Source organism: Xiphophorus couchianus, chromosome 5 (assembly GCF_001444195.1).
Source record: "Xiphophorus couchianus chromosome 5, X_couchianus-1.0, whole genome shotgun sequence".
NCBI lineage: Eukaryota > Metazoa > Chordata > Actinopteri > Cyprinodontiformes > Poeciliidae > Xiphophorus > Xiphophorus couchianus.
In genome coordinates, this window is record NC_040232.1 from 7,300,354 (window position 1) to 7,319,272 (window position 18,919).

General features: G+C 33.6%; 1 protein-coding gene and 2 long non-coding RNA genes across 4 annotated transcripts; 1 reads left to right on the forward strand and 2 right to left on the reverse strand.

Moving 5' to 3' along the window:
* The first annotated feature begins 1,409 nt into the window (after positions 1–1,409).
* Positions 1,410–9,855, forward strand: cd5 (CD5 molecule). 2 transcript variants are annotated; one of them, XM_028016237.1, is made up of 6 exons: positions 1,410–1,902; positions 3,754–4,152; positions 6,861–6,992; positions 7,131–7,181; positions 8,851–8,910; positions 9,507–9,855. In XM_028016237.1, the coding sequence occupies exons 1-6, from the start codon at positions 1,830–1,832 to the stop codon at positions 9,575–9,577; spliced, it is 786 nt and encodes a 261-aa protein (XP_027872038.1). In that variant the 5' UTR covers positions 1,410–1,829; the 3' UTR covers positions 9,578–9,855. The 2 variants fall into 2 exon arrangements, with proteins under 2 accessions (XP_027872038.1, XP_027872039.1); XM_028016238.1 differs by having other exon boundaries at positions 1,425–1,884.
* Positions 6,706–8,843, reverse strand: LOC114143872 (uncharacterized). Its single transcript, XR_003595341.1, has 2 exons — positions 7,834–8,843; positions 6,706–6,979 (listed from the first exon to the last, which is right to left on the reverse strand). It is a non-coding gene; the product is annotated as an uncharacterized LOC114143872 (long non-coding RNA).
* Positions 9,856–17,432: 7,577 nt separating the features above from the next.
* On the reverse strand, positions 17,433–18,185 carry LOC114144034 (uncharacterized). Its single transcript, XR_003595383.1, has 2 exons — positions 18,156–18,185; positions 17,433–17,949 (listed from the first exon to the last, which is right to left on the reverse strand). It is a non-coding gene; the product is annotated as an uncharacterized LOC114144034 (long non-coding RNA).
* Between the last annotated feature and the right edge of the window lie 734 nt (positions 18,186–18,919).

Sequence of the window (18,919 nt, forward strand, 5' to 3'; positions counted from 1 at the left end):
TGCGTGTCCGAGGCCGAAACATCATCAGTGACCCCTCACACCCCCACCATGGACTGTTCTCCCTGCTGCCCTCTGGAAAGAGGTTCTGCAGCATCCGGTGCAGGTCCACCTGGTTCCGAAACAGCTTTTTCCCACTTGCCATCAGACTGCTGAACTCTTAACTGGACTGCACTCAAAAACTGGTCTCTACTTTATACCTTGCACATGTACAGAGCTAAATAACTTCTATTTTACTGTCAGTCCTGCACTTTATATTTTATATTTAGATTTATATTCATATTTTATACTGTATTTTATTTTACTCTGGAGTAACCTCACAACATTGGAACCTCAAACATTGTCCTGAGCCGTATGCAACGAAATTTCGTTCTGTATACACCCTGTGCATGCAAAATGACAACAAAGTCAGTCTAAGTCTAAGTCGAAGTCTAAGTCTAAGGAACAATTGTGCAACTGTGAGATGCGTTGAGGCCATTACCAGGGTACTTATAAGGTAATGGCCCTATTTACAGAACAAAAGCACCTGCTAGATAAAATCCTTCAGGTCAGTTGGACTATCTCTAGACTGAATAGGTATATGTCAAAATGGACTAACTCCAGCACTTTAATCCTGGACATGTCCTTCAGGTGATGGAAGGCCAACTTTGTAATCGTCTTTATGTGGCTCTGAAGGTTCAGGTCCATCACTACATCCAGATTTCAGGCCTGATCACGAGTTTCTACATTGCAAAAAAAGAGAGAATGAAGCCTCAACTTTAAAAAAAAAAAAAGTAGATGTGCTACATGTAATCAAATTAAGTTTGTCAAACTTACTTTATTTACGTTTGTTTAACATGACAACTTGATAAAATTAATACACAGCTCTAGAGAGAATGAAGAGTCCGCTGCACTGATCCCCATTGAAAACCTCCTGGTTATTCCACCAAATGCTGATTTCTGAACTCTTCCTGACTTAAAACATTAGTACTGTTGTTTATAAATTAATATCAGCTTGTTTTCTTTGCATTATTTGAAATCTGAAAACACTGCATCTTTGTCATTATTTTGGCTAAATAAATACAACATTGTTGCTTGGAATTTCAGGGACATGTTGTCAGTAGTTCATAGAATAAAAGAACAATTGTCATTTTACTCAAACATAAACCTATAAAGAGTAAAACCAGAGAAACTGATCATTTTAAGTGGGCTCCTAATTTTTTCCAGACCTGTATTCAATCGAATAAACGTCCTTTGATTACTTGTAACAATTTTTATTTTCTTTTTTCAGTGCAGCTGTAACACCTGAAGCTGACTCCGGATCGTTCCTCTTTTGGATCAGTTGTGTAACGGATTAATTACAGCTAAAACATGTGCATGTGGGCGTGTATGATCGTAAACATTAGCGTTTACATAAAGACATAAAATTATTGAGGTTTACCATCATTCAATACTGCTGTGATATTTTTAGTAAATCTGTGTTTCTCTACACCTTCTGGCACACCAACATGCTGAAAGTACTTAGATTAAAGTAATGTTTGTCTTCTCTGCTTTCTCCTATCTCTTCCTGCTTCCTACTCGTTCTTCTTCGGTTCTTACTTTCCCCACCCCTTTTTCACCCAATTTGCTTTGAAGAGAGGAAATCTGCTTTTCTGCAAAAGCTGCAGCCGCCATCTGTGGATGAAGTTCTTCACTGTATGGAGAAGGTGGCGGTGGGGGAGAGGAGGTTTTTTTTGTTTTTTGCAGCTCTGCATCATTTCCTTTCGCATCACTTCTGCTGTTGTTGGCGTGTCAACCTGAACTGAGCTGTTTGTCCTCCTACATTTATCTTATTTGTCTACTTAATCCCTTCTATGATGGATCTGAGCGCCGTTGTGATCATCGTGGCCTTTTCTCTTGTGTCTGCAGATGAGTTCATCAGAGTTGGTTTGTACAAAATGTTTTTTTTTAAAAAAGAAGTAAGATGATTAGAACAATAAGCTTCAGCTTTATGCTTGACTGAAATGTTTTTTAAGACGATGGCGAAGGTAAGTGGAAGAAATCTTCTTGTTTTTGTGAATGTTGGCTCAACATATTTACACATACGTTCATTTATACCATCATATATGTGTTCTGTGTTAAAGAAAGCGGGATTTTTAACGAGGGTTTTCAATTTAAGTTTAACTTTATAGTCGAACTAAGTCTAGCTTTCAAATTTTAGGTTTTTGCCCCTAACATTTTGAGTTCACAGCAGCAGGATTAGAAGAAATTGTGACTCTGTAGCTCAGTCAGGAAGGAACAGACTTTAAACTAATAGATAGTTTAGATCTAATTATGTAATTATCAATAACCACTTTCTGTCGGTCTTGTTACAGCGCCAAATTTACTACAGGAACTTTGCACATGCTAAAACTCAACCCTCGTACTAATGTCACGTTTGCACCTCAAAGTACTTTGACTGCAACCTGCAAAACTGTGATAGCATCAAACTGAGAGAGAAACAGAAACGCCAGGAAAAACAGATTTTAAAAACTGCAAAAGGGATTTGAAAAGTAATCTGATTAAAACAACTGGATCTGGATTCATTTTTTATTTTTATGGACTCATCTACAGAAAAACAGCCAATCCTGCAAAACACAAAAAGACAAAAATGAAGAGGAAACTATCTGAATAAGAGTCCAAACCCATCATCTAATGCACATTTTTAATCTAGTTTCAACATTTAGTCTTCTTTCTTTCACATCTAACATCAGTTGTAGAAAATGTATCATCCTAAATTAAACCACAACCATCCCAACCAGGTTTTACTCACATTTCACTCAACAGACAAATCAAAATGACCTCATTTTACAAAGGTACCAGTCAGGAAAAGAGCTGAAAATCCACAGGATTATACATACCAGGACGCAGTGCAGATTGACATTAGGTATGTGAAGAGAATTTGAGGCAATAGTGACATTAGAAAAATTTTATGTTTCTCCAAAATTAGTCAAAAGATGACAGAAAGTGGGTAGGGAGACTCCCAAAACGAAAACAGTAGGCAGCACAAAATTCTGGTTCTGGTTCTGTTTTATTTGCATATCTGAAGTACGAACTGGGTTAAAATAGTGAGCTTTCTCTTTCAAAGCAGAAAGTTCATGCAGGGCTAAAATATTCTACAAGCTTGTTCAAGCGACATGTTTGACACAAAAACAACATCATATTTGTAGGAAAGTGTGGTAGTGGCAGGGTCATGCTCTGGGGCTGCTTCTCTTCACATGCAACTGGGATTGTATGTTCAAGGTGGAAGCAGAATTGAGTAAGTTTGACAAATCAGACAGATTTCATTCTCCACAAAGTCCCAGCGCTCCATCCTGCTGCATCCTTCGTGCACAAAGCAGCATTATTATATATCCTTCCTCCATAACGGTTTACCTCCCAGCTGCTATTTTCATCAAAATAACATCCCTGATGTGCAGTGTTATGTTCTCATGTTGTATATTTGTTGATATTTGCCTGTACAATTAGATATTTTTTACCTTGTTTGAAGATGTATGCTAAACTTTGACTTGCTGCTGTTACATCTGAATTTCCCCACTGTGAGTAATAATTAAGGATATTTCTATTCTAGACTCCACACTGCTCCTTTATTGTGGACCAGAGGTTGTGGAACATTTTCAACATTGATCTAAACAACAGGGAGCAATTTGTTATCCTTTACATTTGGGTTTTACTGATGGTTGTATGAGAAAAGGTTCCTGCAAAGCTTCTCTCACTTAATATTTTAAACTTTTGTGTTGTTTTGTGTGTTTTTCATAGAGACTGATGGCCAACAATCGACCTTAAATGAAACCAACCCCACGATGAATACTTCCACTTCCACAGTCTGTTCCTGTGCAACGTCAGCTCCCCCTACTTCCAACCCCTATAACCTTTCTATCAAAATGGGCGTCCTCAAAGTCCGTTGGACAGAAAGATGCACAGGGACTGTCGAGCTGGTTCCGCATTTTAGCGTCAACAAATCTTCCCTGCCTGTCTGTCAAAGCTCAGAGAAACAAGTCTCCGAGATTCTTCAAAATGTTTGTAAGGACAGAAAGGGCTGTGAATATGAGTCAAGATGGCTCCATCCGGGTACCGAAGCGAAGGAATGCTACACGATTCATGCTAACGGAGCTAGCCCAACGTCCGGCTGCAAGACAATCAGAGTCAAGTGCAAAGGTTGGTGCCGACAGCATTCCGCACATTATAACCCGAAATCATTTACTGAAATACATTTACTCAGTTACATTTAGTAACTTTTGGGGAAAAATATACTTTTAGGAGGAGTGTGTTTACTACGCTGTATTTCTTTTTATTATAAAGTGCTGCTGCTCTTACAGGAGTAAAATTTCTGGATTTCTTTACCCACCGAATGAAAAACAAACAAAACTCATCAGACACAGACACACACCTGCAGTTTTTAAGTTTTTGCTTTGTTTTTTTTTTTTTTAAAGAAACTTATTTGGAAAAAAACTTTCTTTACCCTAATTTTGTTATTTTGTAATTATTTAAAATATTTTAATTTTGGTCCTTAAAATGCCAAAAATATAAACATAGAATTATATCTTGGTCCATTTGATAATGTCATTTTTAAATATTAAATGATTGATAATTTGATCAGTTACCCAGTACTTAAGCAGACTTTTTACCCAATACTTTTCTACTCAAGTAATTTCTAGGAAGGCTACTTTCTACTTTTACTTGAGTACAATTTTTGGGTACTCTACCACCTCTGATTATATCTGTGTTTAAGAAAGTTAATTCAGTTTACTATAAAACTTCAGGACACATACTTAGCTCCTTAGCTCCCATTTTGTCTGACTTATGTTAGGAATCTTGGTGTTATCTTTCATAGCTGTTTAAAATTAGTTAAGTTGTTAAATTAAGTTTTTGCCACCTGTTAAGTCTTATTTTTGTTTAAAAGTTGCAGCATATAACTTTTATAAAAAGTGTTGTTTTTTTTTACATGTTTGTAAAAATCATTATTATGTTGCGCCAATATAATATAAAACAGATAATCTGTAAAAAAAAAAAAAAACCCCAAAAAACAACCTCCCAGTACCATCTGGAGAAATACACCACTCAATCAGAAACAACCAATCAGGGTCAGGAGGAGGGTCTTAGCGCTGTCAATCACTCTTACCCGCTGGTTCACTATAACAAAGCCTGCCACGAATGCTAAGGCTAGTTAGCATAGCCACCAATGACAGCGGAAAAACTGATTTTCTCTAACAGTAAGTTGTTGCTCCACAGCTTACATTTAGCAGTGGGTACACAAGAATGATTGACAGCACTAATACCCTCCCCCTGGCTTTGATTGGTTGATTTTGGTCAGGAGCGGTGCATTTCTTCTCTCCAATCTTTTCACAGGTTATCTGTCTAATATTATACTTTCACAACATTATAAAAGTTTTAACAAAAATGGGAAAAACATATATTTTTAAAATATGTTTACATGCTGCATCTTTAAGGATTTTGAAGGAAATGTTTATGCCTTTGGTAAATCGCTATTGGATTATTGTACCTCGTTATATAAAGGCATAGATGCAGCGTATTGGCTTGTTTCGTACTAGCTGCCTGTTTCGTTTTGGATAGATTCCTTTAATGACTTATGAAGCTTTGAACGGATTGGTCCCTTCTTATCTTCAGGATTTTTTGAAACTACACTTTCATGGAGATTCAACCTGTTTTAAAAGTGATATATAAACAAGTAGAGTACTAAGAATTGTACTCAAGTAAGAGTAGAACTACTTCATCATATTTTTACTCAAGTAAAAGTAAAAAGTAGCCATCCAAGAAATTACTCAAGTAACAGTAAAAAAGTAAAAAGTCTACTCAAGTACAGAGTAACTGATCAAAATATCAGTTATTTAATATTTAAAAATTACTTAGACAGTTGGACCAAATAGGTTTGCCACAATAAGTAAAAAAACAATTATTGGCATGATAAATTAAAACAAACTCAATAATTTCCAGTTGCATGATTTATTGTTTTTCCTCTTTTCTCTTTCTACTAAAACTGGATGATAAAATTCTTCTTTGTGGTGTTTTGGTCTCATTTATTTAAGGACAATTTTGTTTACAGACACTTCATAATTAATTTTATTTGTTGTTTCTGTTATTTTGTTAAGTAATTTTGCATATTTCAAATTCAAATTAAATGAGTTAAATATTTTTTAGAATTTAAAGTTTATTGATCTTTAAGGATGTGTTCTTGTACTATTATGCCATTAAGATTATATTACTGGAAAATGATGTCTAAACTACAATATTATCATTTATCACAATATTGTGATAAACGATGTTATTGTGACAGGCCTCCCTCAGACAAAAATATAAAGTTAATTTAAAAAAATATATATATATAATTAACAAAAAATAACAAAATCAGGAAAAATAACATTTTTCCAAGTCAGTTTCTTTCAATTAAAACTTATGAGACTGTAACAAAAACTGCTGTGTATGTGTCTGCGTCTGGTGAATTTTTGTTTAAATCATTTTAGTTTTTTATTCAGTGGGAAGAAAATCCAGAAATTTTACTCAAGTACTATAAAGTAAAAATACTTTATAGTGCAATTACTCAACTAAAAACAAAAAGTACAACGTGGTAAAAATATTCCTAAAAGTATTTTTTTTTCCAAAAAGTTATTCTAGTAAATGTAATTGAGTAAATATAATTATTTGCTACCCAACTCTGCATAGAAATAAACTTGACAATAACACACTGGTGAATTTTTGCTAAATTTCATAGAAGTCTGTCCAAATGACTTTATTTAAACCCCACTGAAGCTATTAGATACTGTTCATGCTTGGTAAAGTTCGTTCCTTCCTTACTTTGCATGATGTTATCATTAAGACTTTAGAGAATATTGTCTGTTTGTCTCCAGTTGAGAATCTCCCAGATTTTGAGGGGCAGCTGACAGCCTGTAAGGTGGTGATAGCTTTGCTCAGCATCGTCCTCCTGGTCCTTTTATTAATGCGCTTCACCAAACCCACCGTCATGGCCCTGCAGAAGAGATGTGAGTACACGCACACACATTACTCATACTTCTAATCTTATTTAGCTAACCCTGCATTCAAAAAAAAGAGGAGTTGTGAAACATGCCGGTACGCCAGCGAAAATTGTGGGTTTAACGGCGCAAAATTACTGTTTTCAGTATCAGACAGGAGGCAACATCGCTGGGTCGGGCCCACACAAAGTCACAGTGGTGAGTCACACACTTTTATTTTTTCTGTTAATTGTTTGCTTAAAATTATTCTATAAAGCATTTTTATCACCAACATATTGACACACTAATACATAGTATATCTCTGTATCTTCATAACGACTTTGCATTCACATTTACCAAGTATTTTTAGTGCAAATATCTTGAATACATTTGAAATGAGACAAAGCTAACTTACAAGTAACTTTTCAGTACAATATAGGATCTGGTTTGTATTATAACAATAGCTATATATTTTTACAACAGGACATAAAATCACAATCTTTGTAACATTCAAAGATTACCACACAATTGATAACTGAAACATTACTTTGCATCAAAAATTTAAATATGCCTAACAACAGAGAAAATCAAGTTGGTTGTTAACATCAGCTTCAACCCCTGTATATTAAATAAAATACATTAAATATCCCTAAATAAACTACAGAGCAATGGCTCCCAATGAGCAGCTGACAACAGTTAATTGTAAAATTAACTGTTGTCTAAAACGTAGATTAATTAAATTAACAGTTACAAAAATAAACAAAACATGGCAAAATTACACTTGAAACCCCATATATAACTAAAATAGTTAAAAATATATGTTAAAATGTAATACTTGTAAAGAAAACATAGAGCTTATCCTAATACTTACCGTAGTTAACAGAAAAAAGGGTCGGAGCTGTGGGTTACTTGTTGCTACGGTAACCACCAGCTGCCAAGAGCAGCGTAACAGAAATTATACAGCAAAAAAATGTCTGGGGAAAATATATTTTTGACTATATAAAATAAATTTGAAGAATAAATGAACAAATTTTGACAAACTTCACATCTACAGGGTGGGCCATAAGTTTCCATACATAGAGAAAATAAACAGTTTATATTCGACAACAGTTTTTATTTTTGTGGGACTCTGTGTAATCGCTGCCCGTCTTGGACCACTTCGTGGTTGATCTGCAACATTTCCAGTTTTCTGAAACTTGCAAATAAGTTTTGCCACAGTGTCATGCATGATGCTGGTTCCATGTTTTCTGTTAAAGTTTCGTGCAACTGCTTCCCGATCCAGTCATCAGTATAATTTCAATTCTTTGCTCTTTTGTCAAACTCATCTTCTTGGGTATCTGAAATATAAAATACATATACATTTGACATTATCCTATGTATGGAAACTTATGGCCCACCCTGTATAACATTGTTAAAACAAAGCCCTGTTACATTGTTTTTCTATGACAACTAGAAAAACAAAACATCGGTAGACTTCTCATGATCACATACACAGACCGCTGGGAGACAGTTTGTGGTCTGTGTTTGTTTTAAAGTCTCTGAAATGAAGGCGGAGGGTTAGCGATTGCTCTTCATTGCCGCTGCGTTATTTTACCTAAAAATTCTCCTATTTGTTTAAAAGTCAAGTTTGTATAACATAAGTATCATAATGTGACAGTGTTTGAAATTCAGTTTTTAAGCAGATAGAAATAATGTAGTGTAATGTACATTTTAATCACTTTTACGAAACAGATTTACTTAAAATATGTACATTTAGTTGACTATATATTTATTTTTAAATAAATAGAGGAAAAAAAATATATGTCATGTTAAGGGGTTGCCAGGTTGCCTATTTAAAAATGTACATTACATTTTTGTTTCAGTTTTGCCTTCTTTTGTTTCCTAACAGTTTCCTACCATCGAGGGAAGAGTGTCGCTAAGAACGAAGATGAAGAGAAAAGATTTTCAGGTAACCTGATATTATGTCAGAAGGTGCCAACAGAAAGTTTTCTGACCAAACGTCATATTTTAGATTTTGTTCTCTCAAGCAGGACTTTTGTCATTTTACTCTTTAATCACTGTGGAAATATTTCTGCACATACAGAAAATATATTGTTTTTTTTAATGGCTACAAATGGAGAACTTTGTTTTTACAAGAGCACTCTGGTTTGCAGGTGTTTCAAATTATGTCCTGATCAAACTGTTGCTTTACTTGTTTTTTATTTACTCCAGTAAAAGTAGTGACACTTCATAACATTCCTCAAGAAAAAGTAAAACATATATTGTAGTAAAACTCCTCCAAAAAGTAGATTTTTCCAAAATGTTACTCAAGAAAATGTAACTGAATAAATGTAATTAGTTACTACCCATCACTGAGGATAATAAGTGAATTTCTTATAAATAAAACATCAAAAATTTAGCTAATTTATGCTTAATTTGTTCTTTAACCATTTTCATGCCTATAATCAAAACTTATAATAAACTTTCTGTTGGTGGTTTGCTGTAAGTACAATATCAGCTCATCGGAAATTTGTTTTAATCCGCCTCCTCTTTGTGCCTGAACAGCTCTGGAGCGTCTGACAGTCGGCGGCGGCGGCGGCAGCCCGTCGTGCAACAGAAACTTCTATAACTACTAGCCTGCAGGATCTCCGTCTTCATATCCACGAGTGTCTTTCTCTCCGTGTTGAAGATCTGTGTTCAAATGTGAAGCTCTAGATTGGACCTGTGTGTAGAAAAACTGCCTACGCTTGTCAAATGAATTACTATGACTTGCATCACACACAAACATCATTGTAACATTATAGTATGATTTTATTCTGTCTGTAAATTAGAACTGTTTCTCTTGTAAATTACCTTGAGATGACATTTGTTGTGGTGTGACACTGTATAAATAAACTAATATGAATTTAATCTACTTAGTTGGGCAGTTTCTAATTCTTAACATTTGTAATTTTTATCAAAGCAAAATGTTATATATAGAAATGGAAATGTTAATTAAATGTAATAATTTTTGAAGGATCCAAACTGCAGTAATTCAACTAGGGATGCAACATTTACGGTAGATATAAAAAGTTTGCACACAGTTGAAGTGCCAGGTTTTCAGGTGTTAAGAAGGAGACTGATGAACGGTTTCCACAATTAATGAGACATTTGTCCTGTACAAGACTATTCAAAAACATAAATCTTTGAAACTTATTGAGATCATCTGCTGTGACTGCTTTAAAAATTTTAAAAGGATATAAGAATTCAAGAGTACAATTTCTTTGTCTTTTTAAGCCGTAGCGTAAAACGACCATTGTGGATAGAAAAAAAGTTAATTCCCGCCATAAAACTCCGATTATTAAATTAATTTCAGAAATTTCTTTGAAAAAACTTTTAACATTTCTGATTTTGAAAAGATTAAGATAAATATCAGATTTGTTTTTAGAAAAACATTAAAATTTCTTATTCTAAAATTTTTGACTTTTGAAACTCTAGAAAATTTTGAGTTTTGTGGCAGAAATGTACTCCTTTTTCATTATATTGTATGTACAATGACCGCCGTAATAGCGTGATGGTGGCATGTTGTGGCCGTGAAAAAACTATGCTAAATGTGTTAAGACTGGATTGGCCTTGGTGGCCATGAAAGCAATGGTCGCTTTGTCTGCCTTTACTTTGACATCCAGGTTTATGCCTCTTCCATCTAAAGAGAGCTTCATGCTGAATCCCACCCACACATCTTAAATCTTTCTGTTAGTTGATGTTAGTTTGAAACACCAGTCACTGAAAAATTTGACAGTAAAAGTGTTTCAGAGTTTCAGAGAAATTATTTCCAAATTCAGTTAACTTTAAAGCTTGTTTAAAGCTAAAGTGAAACTGACGAAACAGCTGTATGTGGTTTTTGTGTTTTTTGTCACTCTGCAGTGGTTTTGGTGAATACATTTAGTTTTCCATTCTCTGCTTCTGTGTATTTCCTCATATTTTCTCACATGCAGAATTTTATACTCAAGTAAATGTTACTGAGTAGACTTCAAAAACACAAAATCTTAACAAGTATTTTTGTCTACTTTCTAGTCCAAATATATTTCTAGGAAGATATAGGTGCTTGTTTTACGCCAATAATTTCTTAATATTAGTGAAGAAGTACCAGTTCTGCTGGTAGATTATTTTACTAATGGAAAAAACATCTTGTTATAAGTGTAGGAATCTGCCAATATATTAACATATAATATTAAGGAATTATTTACTTAAACCAAGCTCCTATGTCTTGCTGAAAAGTTACTTGTAAATTAGTTTTGTCTTATTTCTAGTGTACTAAACTATTTACACTAGAAACTAGTCAAAAAATATTTTGCTGTGTAACTGTAACTAGTTACCACCCAACTCTGGTCATGAGAAGGTAGATACTCGAGTACTGCGAGCAAATAAAGAAATAAAGTGTCGAAAAAAACATGAAGAGATCCAAAGAAGAACTGAGCTAAAGTAAATCATGCGGATCAAAATATAAAGAAGTAAAAACAATACTTTCCTGGAGATGGTTGTTCTGGTTAAAGCAAAAATACAACTTGGTTCAGAATCAATTGTGTAAAACAACGTAATATTAAAACAGTGTAAAGCCCACACAGCACTTTAGCAGCTTGACCAAACTTGAGAAACAGTTAATCATTTTTCTGAAAGTCTACATGATGCAACTGCAAAGCCAACTGATGCAGCAGCAGCATCATCAATGATGCTGCTGCAAACTGAACTGTTGCAGCAGTGGCATCTTCTGATACTACTGCAAGGTAAACTTTTGCAGAGGCATTTTATGCATGTTGCTGCTGCTACAAAATAAAGTGCGCTCTCCGCCATAGGACGTGAAAATAACATAATTTGAGTAACCTATATTTCCTCATGAAGTAGACCATGATATGTCATTTGTCGCAAGCAGCTTCGTGGGCCAACTCGTTTTAGAGTGTGTTTTCAAGTTTTTATCAGTTATTATTGGTTAAATATTAGTCTTAGTTTAAATTTTATTAGTCATATTAGCAGTTTTAGTTTTTTCATATTTTGGTTAATTTTAGGTGCAAAATTCAAAAAGGTCAAAGTATTGTGATTATGTAAACATTGATTAGGTAATGAATACTCAAAGGAAGATACCATTTTCAAAAAATGTATTCAACTATTGTTGAACAGCAACTGACTCTGCTGTTTTCTCCCTATTGAAAGACTAATAAATAGATAAACATACTTTGAATCTATTCAAGGTTTGAACCTGTCTTCCTATGAAAACAAAGGACATTCTATCTATAAGTTCATTAAGTTTTAATTTTAAAAATGCTATAAAAATATAGTTCCAGTTCGTTATAGTTTTTTTAATTACTGTTTTTATTTATTTCAGTTAACAAAAAAGTTTTAATTTCAGTTTTTGTTATTTTATTAGTATTAGTTAACTATAATAGTTTTGATTCCCAATAGTTGGAGTATATGTTGTTCTCATCTGTTTCCAGCTCTGTTGACTTTATTTTGCTCGTATTTTGGATGAGACTTGATGGTTAATTGGGAATTATGAAAGTTTTTCCTTTCACATTTTTTTAAATCTAAAAAAACAGATTGGTTCCCAGTGCCTCTACTTGTTGTCCCGCATATTTCCCAGACTTTGTAGAAATGACTGTACGTACACCTAGAGACAGAAAATGAGACTTTTACAAATTGACATTCTCACATTCGCCGTTATGAAAGGAGCAGCGTAGGTGCAAATCACAAATTACTGACGACTGGATTCCCCCCACCGTTGAAAACATGCAAAACTGGCACAACTTCCAATATTGCAAAGGATACAAGAAGTACCCCCTCTGTGTTTTGCTGTTTAATGGACAAAGTTAACAAAATGTCACCCATAAACTGGTCAGACATTTTAAAGTCTTCTAGAACCACAAGATCCAGAAAATAAAAATAAAGAAATGATTCAGGGAACATTTACAGTTCTGTCTTCTATTTAGAAACGTGTTCAAGCGTTGTTGCCGTTTTCTGCTCAGTAACCAAACTGCTGTTAGCAATATGAGCTAGAAATTTTGAACAACTTTGAACTTTGTGGATTAATCCGTTTGAACATTTACTGTAGTGGCTATTTGTACATGAAAACCAACAAACTTAAAAGTGATCAAACTAAAGGCGACGATTTATGGTCATTGTTGGTTTTTGCAGAACAAAACAGGCAGAAGTTGATGCCGCTCCGTCATGTAGCCCAGCTGAATAAGCGCTATTAGGTTCAACTTCAGGATTTTTTAGAGTATTTACTTTTCAACTTAAGTAGCTTGTCGAGTGTTTATATTTCAAAACAGAATCCCACCCCGGACTCTATTTGGACTGGTTCTCTTTCACGCTCTGGTATGTCTCCGCCATCTTGATTCCTGTACCAACAGCGCCGCTGATGGATAATGACCAGCGGCGCCCCCTGCTGGGTAGGCGACCAAACTACAACACCAAAAGACTCTTTAAGTGGACGTTATCAATTAATCATTTGAAACTAATTTTAATCTAATAAACCATTAATTGATACTTAATCGTAAGAAGATTAATTATTTACATCCCTCACCATTGATTTAGTGATACACAAACTGCCAGAAGTACAGACTTTATCAATTTCAAACATGTCAGTTGGATAAAATAGTAAAATGACGTTAAAGGGAGGATATTAAACATGTACACTTTCACAAGAGGTGTGTTAAGTTTATTCCTCTTCTTTCAGCCGATCTACATCCGTGTTACTCTAGAGACTCTGTGGTTGACGCTGTGGGCGGTTTCAGACCACCTCTTCAGCTCGTCAAACGACAGCATCGTCGTCATCATCATCATCACTCATGATCAGGTCAGGTGGATCAGTTGATAAACTGGGTTGATGCAGCTGCCAGAGTCCACCAGCATAACCTGATGTTGAAAAATCCAACTTAGAAAGTCTTTTTTAGATTTATAGAGGTTAATATCAACAAATATTAACATTTTATTACATAGATAAAAACATTTCCGGTTTGAATCATTTTAAATCACTAACCAGCTTCAGATAACTTGGAATCCTCCACCTTTCAAAAGAGGCGTTTCTCCCCTTAGTTCAGCTAAAAGAATCATCATTTGGAGCTGCTAACATTCCAACACAACTTATAATTTTTAATAAAGATTTACTCCATTAAATTTGTTATTTTTTTAAAGAACCCCAATTTGAATCCTGTGTTTAGGTTTTGTAATAAAATCTTTGCGAAAAAAATAAGTATCAATAAATTTTCTTTTATAAGATGTTAATATTTGTCGAGACTGATGTAATAACTCAAAGAAAAATAGATCTGAGCAATATTACTGGAATTTTGTGTCATTCTGTTGTGGAAATTCAATGCAATCATTCCATGAAATAAAAAGCTAAATACTGCAAGTCATCATGATATCTATTTTAAAAATACTTGTTGGTTCTTTATTATTTTTAGCCAAAGGTATTAAGAGCCATGGTTCCATTGTGGAAGGTCCAAAGAGCCACCTATGGCCCCAGAACCACAGGTTGAAGACCCTTGGAATAGGTTTACCTGACAGCAAAATAATTTCTTCACCGCAATCTGACTTTTTTCTGTCACAGGAAGAGGAAACTATAATAATAACCTCACAGAACTTCACTTCAAACAAATCAGACCGCTTCCTCTCCTTTTAATAACCTGCTAATCTGCAAATAAAAACTCTATTTTTGACAAAGAAATGGATGAAAACTATGACGTGCAAATTCTCCTTTACTCACTGACTTTAAATGGTCCAAGATGAATTTCTATGAAGAAAAAAAGCAAGATGAAATTATTATAAACATGTTGCAACGTGAATAGCCATAAATCATGGCTATTCATCTAAAATCTCTTGATGAAAATTAAAACATATTTTCATTTTCCAAGACTAATCGTCTGAATGCAGGTCAATATTTCAAAGCATAATTATCTTAATTTAAACATCTGACCTTCATTTAATGTTGGATTTTAAAAGTATGTTTAAATAACAGCTATTCTACTGACATTTTCTGGTGACATATTGTTTAATTTGAATTTAAATTTCTTCACGCTCATTGGTGCCATTTTCAAAACACTTGAACAGAAAGAAAATGTTATTTTTCAAGAATATTTAATTCAAATTTATGGGGGAAAGGGGGAGAAAGTGAGACAGGAAGGTTGCTAGCAAGTGCAGATTATGGTTTCCTTTGCCGTTGACGTCAGCTTCCTGTTTGTGTTAAATCGGGTTCAACCGAGACGTCGTGTCCCTGTCTTCCATTCTCATTCTGAGCTGTCCTCATTTACTCTGCTTTCCTTCATTTATGTTCATTCATAGAAAACAGTCGATACTATGAGCTTAAATCTAACAATGACACAAGAGGAAGTTCAAAATTGGAAAGTATTGATGAATTATTTGGCAGGATTGTTGCAGTTCTCCTTTAATAAACATTTTCTCCACTTCTCTCAGGTCTTTCAAGCCAAATATCAAAGAACATTAAGAGATGCCAATGTTACTCCAATACAACACAGAGAAAACAATACAGAATTTAATTGTGGTTGAATCTCAAATTTTTTTTATCTTGGACCCTGGTTTATTAATGTTCAGTAATCATGTTACATAAGTCATCAAATAAAATATGTAAACATTTATGTTTGATCAGTTAGAATCTGTTCCAATGAGGTTTGTTTAAAAATAACCTTTATGCAGATATTAAACACACTTTTCACTGAAACTGCAGTATGTAACGTTTACAAAAAAGTTTTTTTTAATGTATTTGTTAATACTGTCACTATGTTGTGACAGTATAATATTAGGCAGGTAATCTGTGAAAATTCAATCTCCTCCACCTTCCTGAGCTACTATTGCCTCTGAAGAAATGCACCGCTCTGACCAAAAACAACCAATCAGAGCTAGGAGGTGGGTCTTAGCGCTGTCAATCATTCTTGGGAACGTTCTGGTAAAAATGCTAATGATGGAGAAACAATTTACTGTGACAGGAAAACAATTCATCCACCATCATCAGTGTCCATGCTAACTAGCATTAGCATTTTGCTATGGAGAAGAATCTGGAAAGAGCAAGAGGGAGCATGAGCTTGATTGACAGCACTAGGACCCTCCTACTGGCTCTTGATTGGTTGTTTCCGGCTGAGCATTGAAAAGACGGAGGCTTTCATTATTTTCAATTTATCTGCTTTATGTTATACTGTCACAACATTGGCAGGTTTAACAAATGTGTAAGAAAATATATTTTTCATAAATACTTTGGCTTTAAGCCCACATTTCTGCATACATTTTTTTTTTATTGCTCTGGTGTAAAATTCTGATTTTAATTTCTTCATTAGCTGTAAGCAGAAAATCATCATAATTATCAAAAATAAAGACATCAGTGTGTGTGTAATTAAGCTATATAATGTACTGGGCAGGCTGTTCTCTTGACAACTGAGAAAACAATAAACATACTTGCATTTTTTTTAAAGTAACAGTGGTTTTGTGAAGGAAATGGAAAAAATAACACAACAAAAAATATGTTGTGGCTTTTGCCTTTTGTTGATCCTTCCAGGCCACCATAATAATCTGCTATACTCTTTTTAACTTGTATATTATGATGATTACATTCAAAGAAATATAAACACAACACTGATATGTAGGGTTTTATTTTGACACATTTTCACAATATTTTGTTTTGCTGCATTTCATTATAACTAATACTGATATTAAGAAGACTCACACTACACTTTAAGCTCAATTTATTTAAAAGGTAAAGTAAATTTAACTAATTAATAAAAATATCACAAGATGTAAGCCTTTTCTCAGTAACGTGTCCAGATTAAAAAGATTTATCACAGTAAAGGTCACTTATAGGAGATGCTGTAGTGAATATATGATTAAATATATGTAATAAAATCTTGGGTCATTATGACAAATTATTTCTATTTTATTCCATATTTTGAGTGTTCATTTATTTTATCTATACAACACTTTGCCACAGCTGTCGTTTTAAAACGTTCATATTCACGCAGTTTTAACTCAAACGTGTCAGTTAGCCAATCAGAAGTTTCCAAAGCTGTGATGTCATCAGTGGGCTTCCCCTCATTGCTTAAAGAGACAGTAAAGATTCTTTATAAAACTTTATCATTTTAAAGACATAATAAATAAATCTGATATTTTCTTTCCTTCATTTTTGTGGAATTATTTTGGTGATTCTTAAACCAAAAGGACTTTAGTCTGATTTAACTGTCAGAAAAAAATGTGCGTTTTTTGTTTCATTGCTGTCTCAGTTAATAAAGTTCAGACAAAACTTAAAGAAAAAGGCTATAAACTCAGAGCTTTGCTTTGAAAGTAGGTGAAATAATATTAAAAAGATCGTATTGGTTTTAGTGAATTACTTACATTAATCTCTGTAATTATGAGAATTATTTATGTAATTTTTGTATTTATGTAATTATGATTATCATGTAGGATAAATCAATGTCTTGATTTTTACTGGAGCAATAAAGAAACCACTGCAACATCTTTCAACAACATTGGGAGAACTTCACACGTTTTATTGTGGTTGTCATTTATGTAGTTTGTGATCATTTTTCCAGTTAGGCAATGGGGACCGTTTGTAAAGTTACAGTCAAACGTTAGCAGCAATAATTTAGGTTATTTAGCCTGTCATGAAAGGGAAAAATGGGGGTTCATTCTTTTAAAGTCATATTTTCACAATGATATTCATTTATTTTTAAGTATCAGAATTTCAACCTAAATCTTTAGTCAGCAGATATTTAGCATAAGAACTAAATATTTAGCTTCACACTAAAAATAGTGAGCTAACTATTTAGTTTAAAGTTAAGTAGCCGGCTTTAAACACAAAGCTAAATATTTAGTTTAAAGTTAAACATTTACCATTTACTTCAGAGATAAATATAAAGCTAATATTCACATGCCAATAGTCGAGATTCACATGTGAATTTCCAGTATAGAACAAATTCACATGCCAGTTAGCAAGCATAGTAATTAGTTTGCTAACTAAATATTTGGCTTTATCCTAAATATTTAGGTCATAGCTAAGTATTGAAAGTATTGAGTTTAAAGTTAAATATTTAGCTGTAAGGTAAATGCTTAGCTGTCAGCTAATTATTTTGCTAACTAAATATTTAGATATAGATATTTAGTTTGTAAACTAAATATTTAGCTAAGCTAAATTTAGCTAAGCTAAATATTTAGTTTGGAGCTAAATATTTAGCTCCAAACTAAATATTTAGCTTTATCCTAAATATTTAGCTAAGTATTGAAAGTATTGAGTTTAAAGTTAAATATTTAGCTGTAAGGTAAATGCTTAGCTGTCAGCTAATTATTTTGCTAACTAAATATTTAGATATAGATATTTAGTTTGTAAACTAAATATTTAGCTAAGCTAAATTTAGCTAAGCTAAATATTTAGTTTGGAGCTAAATATTTAGCTTGCTAACTAAATGCGTAGCTTCAAACTAAATATTTAGTTTAGATTGAAGCTCAACTTAGATTGAAATAAACTAAACTAGTTTATTTAGTTTGAAGCTAAACATTTAGGTTGCTAATTAAATGTTTGGTTTGATGCTAAGTGTTTTGCTAACAAAATATTTAGTCTGATATAAAATATTTAGCTTGCTAATTAAATATTTAGTTTCAAATTCTGACACTTATAAATGAACGAACAAGGTGGTGAAAATGTGACTTTGAAAAATGAACTCCCAATTTTTTCCTCTGATGACAGGCTAATTAACTGAAATTATCGCTCTTAATTTTTGACTGTGTAACTTTACAAACGGTGCCTCACAGTTTGGAACCTACTTGGGTAACAAAGAAAAGGTAATCTTTTCACTCTGTCCATTTAGAAGTATGAACAAAAAAATGTTTTGGAGACTAGAATAATTCGCATTAAGACAGCTTTGACAACACCATTGAAAACAACAAACCCACCAGCCATGAGTTAAGTCTAATGTCCTTTGTTCAAGCAGAAGGTCGATTAACACACA